At 42.9% G+C, this 16,424-nt stretch overlaps 1 protein-coding gene across 1 annotated transcript in view; it reads left to right on the top strand.

Moving 5' to 3' along the window:
• Positions 1–14,580, top strand: part of LOC134355384 (uncharacterized protein C6orf132 homolog) — a 61,271-nt gene extending 46,691 nt beyond the window's left edge. The window contains exon 5 of the mRNA XM_063065181.1: positions 13,074–14,580. Coding sequence (XP_062921251.1) covers positions 13,074–13,176 — 103 coding nt within the window. The 3' untranslated portion in view covers positions 13,177–14,580. The remainder of the gene's footprint in view (positions 1–13,073) is intronic.
• Positions 14,581–16,424: the final 1,844 nt, after the last annotated feature.

Raw genomic sequence — 16,424 nt, forward strand, 5'->3', positions numbered from 1 at the left:
ATCTCTTGACTTTTGAACTGAATGCCTCGACTAATCAAAGCAAGCATTCCCTAAGCCTTCTTAACCACACTATCTACCTGCGTAGCCACTTTCAAGGAGCTATGAACTTGGATCCCAAGATCTCTCTGCTCAGCAACACTGATAAGGATCTTGCCCTTAACAGTGTACTGTCTCCTTGCATTTGCCCTACCGAGGTGCAACACCTCACATTTATCTGGGTTAAACTCCATCTGCCATTTCACAGCCCATACCCGCAACTGAACTATATTGCATAGTATTTGTTGCCAGACTTCTACGCTATCCACAACTCCACTAATCTTGGTATCATCCGCAAGCTTACTAATCCACCCTTCTACATGTTCATCCAGGTCATTTATATACATCACAACCAGCAAAGGTCCCAGCACAGATCCCTGTGGAATTCCACTAATTACAGACCTTCAGTTCGAATAAGGCCCTTCAACCACTACCCTCAGTCTTCTATGCGCAAGCCAGTTCTGAATCCCAGCAGCCAATTCACCGTGGATCTCATCCATCTTAACCTTCTGGATTAGCCTCCTGTGAAGGACTTTGTCAAACACCTTACTAAAATCCATGTAGACAACATCCACTGCCCTACCCTCATCCATCTCTCATCATATTGTCAAAAGAACTCAAATCAGGTTGGTAAGGCACGACCTGCCCCACACAAAGCCATGCTGGCTCTCCCTGATTAGGCCAAGTGTTTCCAAATACTCATATATCCTACCCCTAAGAATTTTCTCCAGCAATTTCCCTAACGATGTGAGACTCACCTGTCTGTAGTTCCCAGCATTTTCCCTTGATCCCTTCTTAAATAGAGGTACAACATTAGCCCACTGCCAGTCCTCTGGGACCTTGCCTGTGGCCAGAGAGGACGTGAAGATACTGGTCAAAGGCCTAGCAATCTTGTGTCTTGCCTCCTTCAATAACCTGGGGTAAATTCCATCAGGCTCTGGTGACTTATCCACCTTAATACTCATTAGGAGGCCCAACACTTCCTCCTCCTTGACCTCAGCGCTGATCTCCTGGTCCTCCATATCCTTTGCCTTGGTGAATACTGACACAAAGTACTCATTAAGTATCTCACTCACATTCCCACATCCAAGCAAGTGTTCCCCTTGTTATCCTTGAGTTGGTCCTACCCTCTCCCTAGTTATCCTCTTGCTCTTGATGTGTATATAGAGTGTTTGGCATTCATCTTATTTCTAATTGCCAAGGATTTTTCATGGCCACTTCTGGCTTTCATAATTCCCTTCTTTAGTATTTTTCTGGTTTCTTTATAACCTCATGCGCTCCATTTGATCCCAACTTCCGAAGCTTTATATACTTTTTCTTCTTCTTGACTAAATTCATCATCTCTCTGGGCATCTCTAATTTTTCCACCCTTGTCCTTCCTTCTAACAGGAATATACCTTCAATATACTCTGTGCTATAGATCTTTAAGCACCCTCCACATGTCTGCTGTGGATTTGCCAGAAAAAAAGTGTTCCAATTAATTCTTCTTAGTTCTAGTCTAATGCCCTTGTAATTTGCCCAACTCCAATTTAAAACTCTTTATCAAGGACCATACCTATCCTTATTTATAGCTATCCTGAAAGTTAAGGAGTAGTGGTCACTGTTCCCTAATGGCTCACTCACTGAAAGATCAGTCACCTGGCTGGGCTCATTACCCAACACCAGGTCCAGTACAGCCTCTCCTCTCGTTGGACCGTCCCATATTGATTTAATAAACCCTCCCGGATACACTTAACAAATTCTTGCCCACATAAACCCCTCGTACTAAGAAAGTCCCAGTTTATATTAAGGAAGTTGAAACCTCCCAAGACAACCACCCTATTGTTTTTACACATTTCCTTAATCTGCTTACATATCTGTGTGTTTTATGTGTTGCTGTGGATTTCCTGCATTTGCAGATTCAAAGGTTGTGGGGAGAAGGCAGGGTAATGGAGTTGAGAGGGAAAATAAATCAGCCATGATTGAATGGTGGGGCAGAATTGAGGGGCTGAATGGCCTAGTTCTGCTCCTATGTCTGATGGACTCCACCAGCTGATTTCTGAACGGCCCATGACCACTACCTTGTCATTCCTTTTAAGTTTGTAATTTATAGTAATTTTATGTCTTTGTACTGTACTGCTGTTGCAAAAAGAACAAATTTTACATCATCATAATCGGTGATAACAAAAGCTGATTCTGATTCAAATCTGTCTCGATCGCACAGAAGCAAAAACCTTTCACTGAGGCTGCGTCCACACTAGACCAGATAAATCTGTAACCAAGCCTTTTCTCTTCGTTTTGACCCTCCGTCCACACTGAAACAGCGTTTTCCTCCCCCGAAAACGGAGCTTTTCTAAAACACCCTCCAGAGTGTTTAAATCTGAAAACGCCAGTTGGGCGTTGTAGTGTGTATGGGGTAACCGGAGGTTTTAAAAAACCTGTCGTCCCTTTCATCGGTGAAGAGACTATGGCTGTAGGAAATGTTTCTGGGGTGACCCCTCTGTGGGAGTGGGGAAGATGTTGGTGGGGCCACGCGGGGGTCCGTGTGTCTGTATGTGTAGCTATTGTAGTGGCTGTGAGGCTGGTATTGTGGCGGTGAAAAGTACTGGGGGGGAGCCATCATATTCCTCATCATTGCAAATCCCTCTGCAACAGAGTTAGTCAGTTTTTCAATGTTCGTCGTCAGCCGGGTCATACTGTCCGTGAGCTCCCTGTCGGTTGCCTCCATACGCTCCTGTATCTGTTTTTTCAGTTTTAAGTCCTCCTGCGCGAGGGCCGACAGCTGTCCGTCGTTTGGCAATTTCCTTTTAAGTTTCTCTAGTCTGTAACTGGGCAAACGCGCACCAAGTATACCGTTTCCCCTTCACTTGTTTTCTGTAGATGTGTCCTGCGCATGCCCAGTAGGAGGAGATTCGCCCAAATACCCGTTTTAATGTGGACGGAGGTATTTTCAAAAACGCCCGGTGCGGACGCCTATCGTTTTTACACGAAACCGGCGTTTTCAAAATTATCCGGTCTAGTGTGGACGTAGCCTGAGACGGAAAATAAATCACCATGATTGAATGGTGGGGCAGAATTGATGGGCTCCTATGTCGTATGGTCTTTTGGTGAGGTGTTAAGCTGAGCTCCTAATCACCGGATCAGGAGATGGATTTCTGTAACAAAAATGCTGCGCTGTTCTGATGAAGAACAGAAGTGGTGTTTGGTGTTCTGGCCCATGCTGACCTCGCAATCAACAGTCCTCAAACAAACAGGTTGGAATAGGTTTATAAATGTCACACGTACTGAGGTAACAGTGAAAAGCTAGTTTAGTGTGTTGTTCATACAGCTCATTTCCTTTCACAGTCCATTGAGGTAGCACAAAGGGAAAAGCAATAACAATTCAGAATGAAGTGCTTCATGACAGAGGCAGGTGTGAGGTCATTACGAGGTGTGACTACTGTTTAGGACATCTCTTAATCGTTTGCTTTTTGATTAAGGGGAAGAATCAAAAACTATAAATATTCATAATGAAAAGTAATTTTTATCACAAAGTTCAAAGTAAATTTATTAACAAATATCACGTATACGTCACCATATACAGCCCTGAGATTCATTTTCTTACAGGCATACTCAATACATCCATAATAGAATAATCATTATAGAATCAATGATAGACTGCACAGGGCATTCACCCAGTCTGCAAAAGACAGCAAACTGTGCAAATACAAAAAGAAAGAAATAATAATAATAAATGAATAAGTAACAAACATCGAGAACATGAGGTGAAGAGCCCTTGAAACTGAGTCCATAGGTTGTAGGAACAGTTCAGGGTTGGGGCAAGTTGAGTGAAGTTATCCCCTCTGGTTCAGGAGCCTGATGGTTGAGGGGTAATAACTGTTCCCTGAACCTGGTGGTGTGAGTCCCTGAGGCTCCTTTACTGCCTTCCAGTGAGAAGAGAGCATGGCCTGGGTGGCAGGGGTCCCTGATGATGGATGCTGCTTTCCTGCGACAGCTCTCCGTGTAGATGTGCTGAATGGGGGAGGGCTTTACCGCTGACGGACTGGGCCATATCCTCTACTTTTTGTAGCATTGTCTGTTCAGGAGCATTGGTGCTTCCATACTGGGCTATTTTTGCAAATAGTCATAAATAACATTTAGCACTTATTGTGGAAACATCATTTTTTTAAACTTTTGATTACCAAAGCTAAATAATTTATTGAATATAAATAAAGTGAAATGTTTACTTTTAGACTCTTTGCCCTTTTCTGCTGTGAAGTGATCAGTGGCAGATCTTAAGTGAGTGACGCTGAACTGGAGACTGGAGAATTGTGCATGTAAAGAGTACTAACAGAAGACCATGAGATTACTGGAAAATGACACGGCCAAAATCCATAAAAACATTTCACAGAGTCTGGACAGTTGATTGGCAAAAGGGATATGAGAGGATCATGGGACGGGAGGCCTAGGGAGAAAGAAAGGGGGAGGGGGGAAGCCCAGAGGATGGGCAAGGAGTATAGTGAGATGGACAGAGGGAGAAAAAGGAGAGAGAGAAAAAGAATGTGTTTATATAAATAAATAACAGATGGGGTACGAGGGGGAGGTGGGGCATCAGTGGAAGTTTGAGAAGTCAATGTTCATGACATCAGGTTGGAGGCTACCCAGACGGAATATAAGGTGTTGTTCCTCCAACCTGAGTGTGGCTTCATCTTTACAGTAGAGGAGACTGTGGATAGACATACCAAAATGGGAATAGTACATGGAATTAAAATGTGTGGCCACTGTCCCATGATCCTCTCATATCCCTTTTGCCAATCAACTGTCCAGCTCTTGGCTCCATCCCTCCCCCTCCTGTCTTCTCCTATCATTTTGGATCTCCCCCTTCCCCTCCCACTTTCAAATCTCTTACTAGCTCTCCTTTCAGTTAGTCCTGACGAAGGGTCTCGGCCCGAAATGTCGACTCTACCTCTTCCTAGAGATGCTGCCTGGCCTGCTGCGTTCACCAGCAACTTTGATGTGTGTTGCTTGAAATTCCAGCATCTGCAGAATTTCTCGTGTTTGCACGTATAATCTAATTTGGTCTACTTATGGCATCACTTAATACTTGTGAATGTTGATTATACATATTTATATAATTTGGTATATTCGATTATATTTTATTATATATAATGTTTGTCTTTAGTTGTGACTTTTAATTTTGTCTCATTTTATGACGATATTGATTTATTATACATAGATATATTTATTGAGATAGAATACGGAATAGGCCCTTCCGCTCTTCAAGCCATGCTGGCCAGCAATCCCCCAATTTAATCCTAGCCTAATCACAGAACAATTTACAATGACTTATCAACGTGTACGTCTTTGGACTGTGGGAGGAAACCGGAGCACCTGGAGGAAACCCACATGGTCACGGGGAGAATGTACAAACTTCTTACAGGCAACGGCGGGAATTGAACCTGGATCGCCTGTTTTATGCTGACCACTACGCTACCATGCAATCTATGTTTAGCATTTTGAGCCTGCATCTTCATGTATGAAAGGTGCTATATATATATATATATATATATAAAGTTATTATTCTTATAGCTGGTAAAGCCTGAGGTACGGGCTCATTAATAGCAAGCACACTCATTTCTCAAGTGCTAGGAACTTTCAGACTATTCTAGTGGTGTTTAGTATTGTGGCTTTCTAGAGATTTACATAGATATTGCTGTGTAGCCCTCATTGTTTAATGCTATTGTGTAGTGACTTTGGGATGATACCATTTGTAGATATTACTATCAGGACAGTGTGTACCCTGTTCATATTCCATAGTCTTTCAATTTCCTCTTTTAATTCAGCATATTTCTGGTGTTTTTCCAATTATTGATTTCTGTAAGTAATGTGTGTTTGGAATGGCTATGCCTATTAAGTAAGTTGTTCTTGATTGTTTATCCTGTATTATATCTGGACAGTTATTATAGATTATCTTATCTGTAATAACAGATCAGTCATAATATGTGTAGGATTATTATTATTACTGTTATAAGACCATAAGGTATAGGAGCAAAATTAGGCCATTTGGCTCATCGAGTCTGCTCTGCCATTTCATCATAGCCAATCCATTTTTTTCTCTCAGCCCAATGTCATGCCTTCCCCCGCCATCTCTTCACTCCCTGACCAGTCAAGAATCTATCAACTTCTGCTTTAACTATATATAAAAACAACCTTCACAGCTGCCTGACGCAAATAATTCCACAGATTTGCCACTCTCTGAATAAAATTCAGAAGAAAATTCCTTCTCATCTCTGTCCTAAAAGGATGGCCCTCTTTCTGAGGCCGTGTCCTCTGGTCTTAGACTCCCCCTCCATAGGAAACATCTCTCCACATCCACTCTATCAAGGTTTCATTTGATAGGTTGCAATTAAGTCACCCCTCATTCTTCTAAATTCCAGTGAATACAAGCCCAGAACCATCAAACGCTCTTCATATGACGAGCTGTTTAATCCTGAAATCATTTTCATGAACCTCCTTTGAATCCTCTCCAGTTTCAGCACGTTCTTTCTAAGATATGGGGCCCAAAACTGCATACAGTACTCAAAATGAGGCCTCACTAGTACTTTATAAAGTTTCAACATTACGTCCTTGTTTTTATATTCTAGTCCTCTTGAAATGAATGCAAACATTGCACTTGCCTTCCTCACCACAGACTCAACCTGCAAATTAACCTTTAGGGAACTCTGCACAAGGATTCCCAAATCCCTTTGTGTCTCAATTATTTTTGTATTTTCTTTCCATTTTGAAAATAGTCAACCCTTCCATTTCTTCTACCAAAGTGCATGACTATACGCTTCCTAAAACTGTATTCCATCTGCCATTTCTTTGCCCATTCTCCTAATCTGTCTAAGTCCTTCTGTAGCCTCTCAACTTCCTCAAAACTACCTACCCCTCCACCTTTCTTCATATCTCTGCAAACTTTGTAACAAAGCCATCAATTCCGTCATTGAAATCATTGACATATAATGTAAGAAGAATTGGTCCCAGCACAAACCTCTATAGAACACCGCTAGTCACCGGCAGCCAATCAGGAAAGACTTCCTTTATTCCGACTCTTTGCCTCCTGTCAGTCAATCACTGCTTTATCCATGCTGGTATCTTTCCTGTAATACCATGCAGACTCAAGTGTGGCACCTTGTCAAAGTCCTTCTGAAAATCCAAGTACACAAAGTCAACCAATTCTCCTTTGTCTAACCTGCTTGTTACTTCTTCAAAGAATTCCAACAGATTTGTCAGGCAAGACTTTCCCTTGAGGAAACCATGCTGACTATGACCTATTATATCATGTGTCTGCAAGTACCCCGAAACCACATCCTTAACAATCGACTCCAACATCTTCCTAACCACTGACGCCAGACTAACTGGCCTATAATCTCTGTTCTTCTGCCTCTCTTTCTTGAAGAATGGAGTGACCATTACAATTATTCTAGTCTTCCAGAACCATTCCAGGATCTAGTGCTTCTTGAAAGATCATTACTAATGCCTTCACAGTTTCTTCAGTCACCTCTTTCAGAACCCTGGGGTGTACACCATCTGGTCCACGTGACTTATCGACCTTCAGACCTTTCAGTTTCCCAAGAACCTTCTCTCTAGTTATGGTAACTTCACAGACTTCATGACCCCTGACACCTGGAACTTCCACCATATTGCTAGTGTCTTCCATAGTGAAGCCTGGTTATACATTAGAGGGGCTAATGTCAAAGAAAAGGGGTGCTTTTTTTTAAATACAGAGTGGTGGGTGCCTGAAATGTGCTGCCTGGGGTGAATTGAATTGAATTGACTTTACTTCTTGCATCCTTCACATCTATGAAGAGTAAAAATCTTTATGTTACGTGTCCATCTAAATGTGCCATGTGCAATCATAGTAATTTACAATAATTTATAATAAATAGAACAGTCAATGTCATATAGAGTGCACTCAAATCAGTGAGAGTTCATCAGTCTGATGGCCTGGTGGAAGAAGCTGTCCCGGAGCCTGTTGGTCCTGGCTTTTATGCTGCAGTACCGTTTCCCAGATGGTAGCAGCTGGCATAGATTGTGGCTGGGACGGCTTGCATCCCCAATGATCCTATGGACCCTTTGAACACACCTGTCCTTGTAAATGTCCTGAATCATGGGAAGTTCACAACTACAGATGTGTTGGGCTGTCCGCACCACTCTCTGCAGAGTCCTGCGATTGAGGGAAATATAGCTCCCATACCAGGCAGTGATGCAGCCAGTCAGGATGCTGTCAATTGCACCTCTGTAGAAAGTTCTTAGGATTTGTGGGCCCATACCAAACTTCCTCAACCATCTGAGGTGAAAGAGGTGCTGTTGTGCCTTTTTCACCCCACAGCTGGTGTGTACAGACCACGTGAGATCCTCGGTGATGTGTATGCCGAGGAACTTGAAGCTGTTTACCCTCTCAACCCCAGATCCATTGATGTCAATAGGAGTTAGCCCGTCTCCATTCCTCCTGTAATCCACAACCAGCTCCTTTGTTTTTGTGACATAAGAACATAAGAAATGGGAGCAGGAGTAGGCCTTTTGGCCCATTGAGCCTGCCCTGCCATTAATAAGGTCATGGCTGATCTGTCCGTAAACTCAGCTCCATCTACCTGCCTTTTCCCCATAACCCTTAATTCCCCTACTATGTAAAAACCTATCTAACTTTTTCTTAAGTATATTTAGTGAGGAAGCCTCAACTGCTTCCCTGGGCAGAGAATTCCACAGATTCACCACTCTCTGGGATAAACAGTTTCTCCTCATCTCCGTCCTAAATCTTCTCCCCTGAATCTTGAGGCAATGTCCCCTAGTTCTAGTCTCACCTACCAATGGAAACAACTTTCCTACTTTTATCTTATCTATCCCTTTCAAAATTTTGTATGTTTCTATAAGATCCCCTCTCATTCTTCTGAACTCCAGAGAGTATAGTCCCAGGCGACTCAATCTCTCCTCATAGGTTAACCCCTTCATCCCTGGAATCAACCTGGTGAACCTCCTCTGCACTGCCTCCAAAGCCAGTATATCCTTCCTCAAGTATGGAGACCAGAACTGCACACAGTACTCCAGGTGTGGCCTCACCAATACCCTGCATAGTTGCAACATGATCTCCCTGCTCTTGAATTCAATCCCTCTAGCAAGGAAGGCCAACATTCCATTTGCCTTCTTAATAACCTGTTGTACCTGCAAGCCAACTTTTTGCAATTCATGAACAAACACTCCCAAGTCCCTCTGCACAACAGCATGCTGCAATCTTTCACCATTTAAATAATAATCTGCTCTTCTATTATTCCTTCCAAATCTCACATTTACCAACGTTGTATTCCATCTGCCAGACCTTGGCCCACTCACTTAACCTATCTATATCCCTCTGCAGACTCTCCACATCCTCTGTACAATTTGCTTTTCCACTCAGTTTAGTGTCATCAGCAAATTTTGCTACGCTACACTCAGTCCCCTCTTCCAAATCATCAGTGTAAATGGTAAACAGCTGCGGCCCCGCACCGACCCCTGCGACACCCCACTCACCACTGACTGCCAACTGGAGAAACACCCATTTATACCAACTCTCTGCCTTCTATCGGTTAACCAATCCACTGTCCATGCCAATACACCTCCTCTGACTCCATGCATCCGTATCTTATTTTTAAGTCTCGTGTGCGGCACCTTATCGAACGCCTTCTGGAAATCCAAGTATGACATCCACCTGTTCCCCTCTATCCACTGCACTCATTATGTCCTCCAAGAACTCCAGTAAGTTTGTCAAAGAGGACCTGCCCTTTCTGAATCCATGCTGCGTCTGTCTAATGGAACCACTTCTTTCTAAATGTTTCGCTATTTCTTCCTTAATGACAGCTTCAAGCATTTTCCCGACTACAGATGTTAAGCTAACTGGCCTTTAGTTACTTGTCTTTTGCCTACATCCTTTTTTAAAAAGTGGCGTGACATTTGCTGTCTTCCAATCCGCCGGGACCTGCCCAGAGTCTAAAGAGTCTTGACATTGAGGGAGAGGTTCTTTTCTTGACACCACTGTGTCAGAGAGATGACTTCTTCCCTGTAGGCCACCTCGTTATTGTTTGAGATAAGGCCAATCAATGTAGTGTTGTCGGCAAATTTAATTAGCAGATTGGACCTGTGGGTGGCGATACCGTCATGGTAATATGGGGAGTAAAGGAGGGGACTCAGTACGCAGCCCTGGCGGGGGGGGGCGGGAATGGTAGAGGCAGATACATTAGGGACTTTTTCAGAGACACTTAGATAGGCATATTGTGTAGACAGAAGGGATTAGTTTAGCTGGCTATTTGAGTTGGCACAACATAGTGGGCTGAAGGGCCAGTTCCTGTGCTGTGATGTTCTAAATTCTCTAGCAACCTAGAAACATAGGAAACCTACAGCACGATACAGGCCCTTCAGCCTACAGTGCTATACCAGATTCTTGCATCCAGCTATTATCATCATCATTACGTGTCGTGTCGTATGACGGGGGCGATCCTGGTCTTCCCATGAGGACTGGGAGAAATTCAGAGTTCAGCAGAGGAGGACAAAGGGCTTAATTAGGAAGGGGAAAAAAGATTATGAGAGAAAACTGGCAGGGAAAATAAAAACGGACTGTAAAAGCTTTTATAGATATGTAAAAAGGAAAAGACTGGTTAAGACAAATGTAGGTCCCCTGCAGACAGAAACAGGTGAATTGATTATGGGGAGCAAGGACATGGCAGACCAATTGAATAATTACTTTGGTTCTGTCTTCACTAAGGAGGACATAAATAATCTTCCAGAAATAGTAGGGGACAGAGGGTCCAGTGGGATGGAGGAACTGAGCGAAATACATGTTAGTAGGGAAGTGGTGTTAGGTAAATTGAAGGGATTGAAGGCAGATAAATCCCCAGGGCCAGATGGTCTGCATCCTAGAGTGCTTAAGGAAGTAGCCCAAGAAATAGTGGATGCATTAGTGATAATTTTTCAAAACTCGTTAGATTCTGGACTAGTTCCTGAGGATTGGAGGGTGGCTAATGTAACTCCACTTTTTAAAAAAGGAGGGAGAGAGAAACCGGGGAATTATAGACTGGTTAGCCTAACGTCAGTGGTGGGGAAACTGCTGGAGTCAGTTATCAAGGATGTGATAACGGCACATTTGGAAAGCGGTGAAATGATCGGACAAAGTCAGCATGGATTTATGAAAGGAAAATCATGTCTGACGAATCTCATAGAATTTTTTGAGGATGTAACTAGTAGAGTGGATGGGGGAGAACCAGTGGATGTGGTATATTTGGATTTTCAAAAGGCTTTTGACAAGGTCCCACACAGGAGATTAGTGTGCAAACTTAAAGCACACGGTATTGGGGGTAAGGTATTGGTGTGGGTGGAGAATTGGTTAGCAGACAGGAAGCAAAGAGTGGGAATAAACGGGACCTTTTCAGAATGGCAGGCGGTGACTAGTGGGGTACCGCAAGGCTCAGTGCTGGGACCCCAGTTGTTTACAATATATATTAATGACTTGGATGAGGGAATTAAATGCAGCATCTCCAAGTTTGCAGATGACACGAAGCTGGGTGGCAGTGTTAGCTGTGAGGAGGATGCTAAGAGGATGCAGGGTGACTTGGATAGGTTGGGTGAGTGGGCAAATTCATGGCAGATGCAGTTTAATGTGGATAAATGTGAAGTTATCCACTCTGGTGGCAAAAATAGGAAAACAGATTATTATCTGAATGGTGGCCGATTAGGAAAAGGGGAGGTGCAACGAGACCTGGGTGTCATTATACACCAGTCATTGAAAGTGGGCATGCAGGTACAGCAGGCGGTGAAAAAGGCGAATGGTATGCTGGCATTTATAGCGAGAGGATTCAAGTACAGGAGCAGGGAGGTACTACTGCAGTTGTACAAGGCCTTGGTGAGACCACACCTGGAGTATTGTCTGCAGTTTGGTCCCCTAATCTGAGGAAAGACATCCTTGCCATAGAGGGAGTACAAAGAAGGTTCACCAGATTGATTCCTGGGATGGCAGGACTTTCATATGAAGACAGACTGGATGAACTGGGCTTGTACTCGTTGGAATTTAGAGGATTGAGGGGGGATCTGATTGAAACGTATAAGATCCTAAAGGGATTGGACAGGCTAGATGCAGGAAGATTGTTCCCGATGTTGGGGAAGTCCAGAACGAGGGGCCACATTTTGAGGATAGAGGGGAAGCCTTTTAGGACCGAGATTAGGAAAAACTTCTTCACACAGAGAGTGGTGAATCTGTGGAATTCTCTGCCACAGGAAACAGTTGAGGCCAGTTCATTGGCTATATTTAAGAGGGAGTTAGATATGGCCCTTGTGGCTACAGGGGTCAGGGGGTATGGAGGGAAGGCTGCGGCGGGGTTCTGAGTTGGAGGATCAGCCATGATCATAATAAATGGCGGTGCAGGCTCGAAGGGCTGAATGGCCTACTCCTGCACCTATTTTCTATGTTTCTATGTATCTCCCCAACACCCATGAACCCAAATACAGTAATCTCATTCACCCACATTAGGTCTGGAGTCTTCTGTGCCTTGAAATTTATATAATTATGTATAATTCATACATTTATACAACTTGATTATACAAAATGATTCTCGCCAACTTTTCATTTTAAAGATAGGTTTTCACACTTCGACATTAGCGATCTCTGTAGAATTTCTAAAAGTGAAGGTGTCCTGAGTTTTATCTCACTGGGAATTATGAACTAACTGTGTACATAGTACCGGTAACTGAGCCAGTTCACCTTGTCACTCTACTGTATTGATGATAAGATTTGGTACATGTACAAAGTTTAAAAGAAAGTATGAACACGTGAAATTCTGCCGATGCTGGAAATCCAGAGCAATGCACACGAAATGCTGGAGGAACTCAGCAGGTCAGGCAGCACCTACGCAAGGCAAAATGTGTTTGGAGCTGGCAGGTGTTCAGTGAAACCAGGTGACGGGAAGGTGGGATGTGGTGAGAAGGTGGGCGGGGGGTGGCGAAGTAAGAAGTTGGGAGGTGATAGTTGGAAAAGAAAATGCAAGCTTTTACAAATCTTTTTTGTTTCTTTCCAGCTTCCACAGTACAAAATTTTCACAATTTCATGGAAAGACCTTCACGGTCCGACCTGGTACAAAACAACCAATTACTGTGGTCGGCACTTCAACCACCAAATGAGCAAGCAACTAGTCTGCCATGAAAGATATTTTCTGGCAGCTTCATCTAGACATCAGCTTGTTAACCGGAGGATGGTGCCAACGGCTTCAATTTTCCTGAGGAGAGGTCAAAAATCCTGCTGACCTGATGAGATGGGATGCCAGTGTGCAGAAGATATTTTTAGCACCGCTTGTATTGAACTGAGGATTATATAAGGTGTATGTTATTGACAACTATATTTATTGAAGTATCTTTCTGCACATTTTCCCTTTTACTGGTTGTACAACACAAAAACACTAATCTGTGTAGTATTTTAGCATGGTTCTGGCCCATAATCTTATAACCTGTTGATTTAACCTAATTCCCATGTAAACTCCACATAGAAAAAGTACAATTTTTGACATATAATCAATCAAATCTCTTTTTTTTCCCACTTTTTGAACCACTGTGTATACATCATGTAGGCCTGTTTTTAAGCTAAGCATGTAACCAATGAAAATGTTCTGTAATATATTAAATTATTTATTTTTATTACAATTTACTTCTCAGTAATTAGGTATTAACTTGTACAATGTATCCGTCTCCGGAGCTAAGTCTGGTGAAGTGAGTCTACTTTAATGGCGCAGATCGTTAACGATTGCTGTTTGCTTAGCCTGTTCTACAATCCTCATGTAATTAAATGACAAAATTGTTCACCTTATAACTTGTGTTAAAAAAATCACAATGGAAAGAAATATCTTTAGCTTGGGAAAGGGGTTAGCAGAAAGTGCCCTGTATCCAACCAGAACTTTGATATGTAAATTACAAGATCAAATGGAATATTTTTACTAAATGTTATCTTTTGTATAAAAATCAAAATATAACAATGTATTGTATATTTAGGCAAGTTTGCATGAATCTCTTAACTTTACTTCCTCTCTCTGTAATAGACTAAGTCTGTGAAAAATGCTTTGAACAAAGATGTTGTCCTACACAGGAACATCCCTGTTCCATTTTAAAAGGTCAATTAACAGTTTGGTAGGTCAGACTGATTAAGCACTTAGTGTGCAAGGCTCTCAACGTTTACAAAGCCTTTGCCCTTCTACATTAGTAATGTTTGCTGTTGATTAAATATATAACGTCTCAAACATTGGTCAAGAATTTTGATGATTTTTTTAAAAAAGTCAAAACTGTTTAACTGCTTCAGCTATAATGCCATATGTATGCCCTAGTTATTATCGTGCTTTTGGTATCATGGGTAAAATGTGATTTTATACTGCCTGCCTTTCACTTCTTGATGAATGGGAGAACTCCAAACCAATCAGCCTGCATCGTTCTGACATGCATGGATGTCCCAGTAACAAGACATGGGGCATAGAACAGCACAGGAACAGGCCCTTTGTGCTGAACCAATTAAACGAGTAATTAAATGCCTTATGTTAATTCTTTCTGCCTCTGTGATGACCTTATTCCCCAATTTCCTCAACATTCAAATGCCTATTTAAGAGCCTCTTGAATTGTTTTAACCGCCCGTTACACCACTGGAGTTTAAGGCAACAATGAATGTCCTCCATCCGTCCAATGTCTATACCATCACACATTGATAAAGAAGGATTCTTCAGTGCTGTTTCCATAACAATTTTGTTTGACCAGTCAGGGTTGTTAGCCCTGAGCTGAACCCCTGATCCTGGAGGACCAGTGGACCACTCTTAGTCTGGCCTCCACCCTTTGACCTGTTTGGCATGGGTGACCCTACCAAGAGCCAAAGCATAAAACCCTGACTCCAGCCAATATAGCTCTCCGGGTCATTGAGGGACGCAGGCATCCAAACCCAATGATAAGGCTGTGGCCTGCTTGAAGGGGCATCTCGAATACCCTTTTGAATTTCTCTCCACCACAATCACCCACCATTCTCATTCAAAAAAAAACTTGTCCTGCACATCTCCCTTGAACTTACCCCCTCTCACCTTACATATAAGTCCTCCACAATTGTCAAATCCAAACTTCTATTAGAAATAAGAGAAGTTCATGCTTCAGAATATTGATGTTGAGGTTACTGGCTGTAAGGTCAGGGTTCAATTCCCGCTGCAGTCTGTAAGGAGTGTGTACCGTGTGGGTTTCTCCTGGGCGCTGTGCTTTCGTCCCACATTCCAAAGAATGACAGGTTAGGGTAGGTGAGTTATGGGCATGCTTGTTGCCGCCGGAAGTGTGGCGACATTTGCGTTGCACAACCTTCGCTGATTTGATTTAATGCAAGTGACGCATTTCACTGTATGTTTCAATGTACATGTGACAAAGAAAACTAATCTTAGATCTTGCTTTAAATGACATCTTTTTGCCCAGTGGGTCCTGTTGTTACGTGATGAAAGGCTAACTTTCTTTGTGTGGAGACTTTGCGTGAAGCTACTAGGTATTTTTGTATCGGTGGCCGTCCTCCTTCTCTCAGTCTGTGGATGTAGTTGCACCACACGTCTTCCGCTCTTCAATGCCTCTGCCCAGCTCTTTGCCTTCTATGCTTGTGAGTCTGAATGTAATCCCTATATGGACTTCATTTTTTTTTTCACAAACAGAACTCACTAAGTTTCTGAGTCTAACTCTTTCTTCTGTAGAACTGAAAACTCGCCTCTTGCCCAGAAGCTGTTGGGTTTCAGACAAGTGCAGACAGCTGGACCTACGGTTCCCGTAGTGCACCACTGACAGAGAAGATCTATTCGATGGGCTGAATGGCATAATTCTGCTCCAATGACTTACTGTCCTAAAACAGGTTCCATTTATCTTCAAACAACAGGAATTCTGCAGATGCTGGAAATTCAAGCAACATACATCAAAGTTGCTGGTGAACGCAGCAGGCCAGGCAGCATCTGTAGGAAGAGGCGCAGTCGACGTTTCAGGCCGAGACCCTTCGTGACGAAGGGTCTCGGCCTGAAACGTCGACTGCGCCTCTTCCTACAGATGCTGCCTGGCCTGCTGCGTTCACCAGCAACTTTGATGTATGTTGCTTCCATTTATCTTCGCAAAGTTTTCAAAGATCTATGGCAAGAAAGAGCAGGGGTGTTCTGCATTCCCCTTCCCCATATCATAAGCAATGACAATCCTGAGTCAGCATTACTGAAGTACAAATCGATGAAGGGTTTTGACCCAAAAAGGCCTTTCTTTGTTCCTCCCCATAGATGCTGCCTGACCTGCTGAGTTCCTGCAGCATATTGATTCAGATTTGAATTTTAAATCCCACAAAAAGAAAGTGACCAGAGCAGCATTTTTACACTTAATATTGCAAAGCTACGCCCGTT

This window comes from Mobula hypostoma, chromosome 13 (genome assembly GCF_963921235.1).
Source record: "Mobula hypostoma chromosome 13, sMobHyp1.1, whole genome shotgun sequence".
Classification (NCBI taxonomy): Eukaryota; Metazoa; Chordata; class Chondrichthyes; order Myliobatiformes; family Myliobatidae; genus Mobula; species Mobula hypostoma.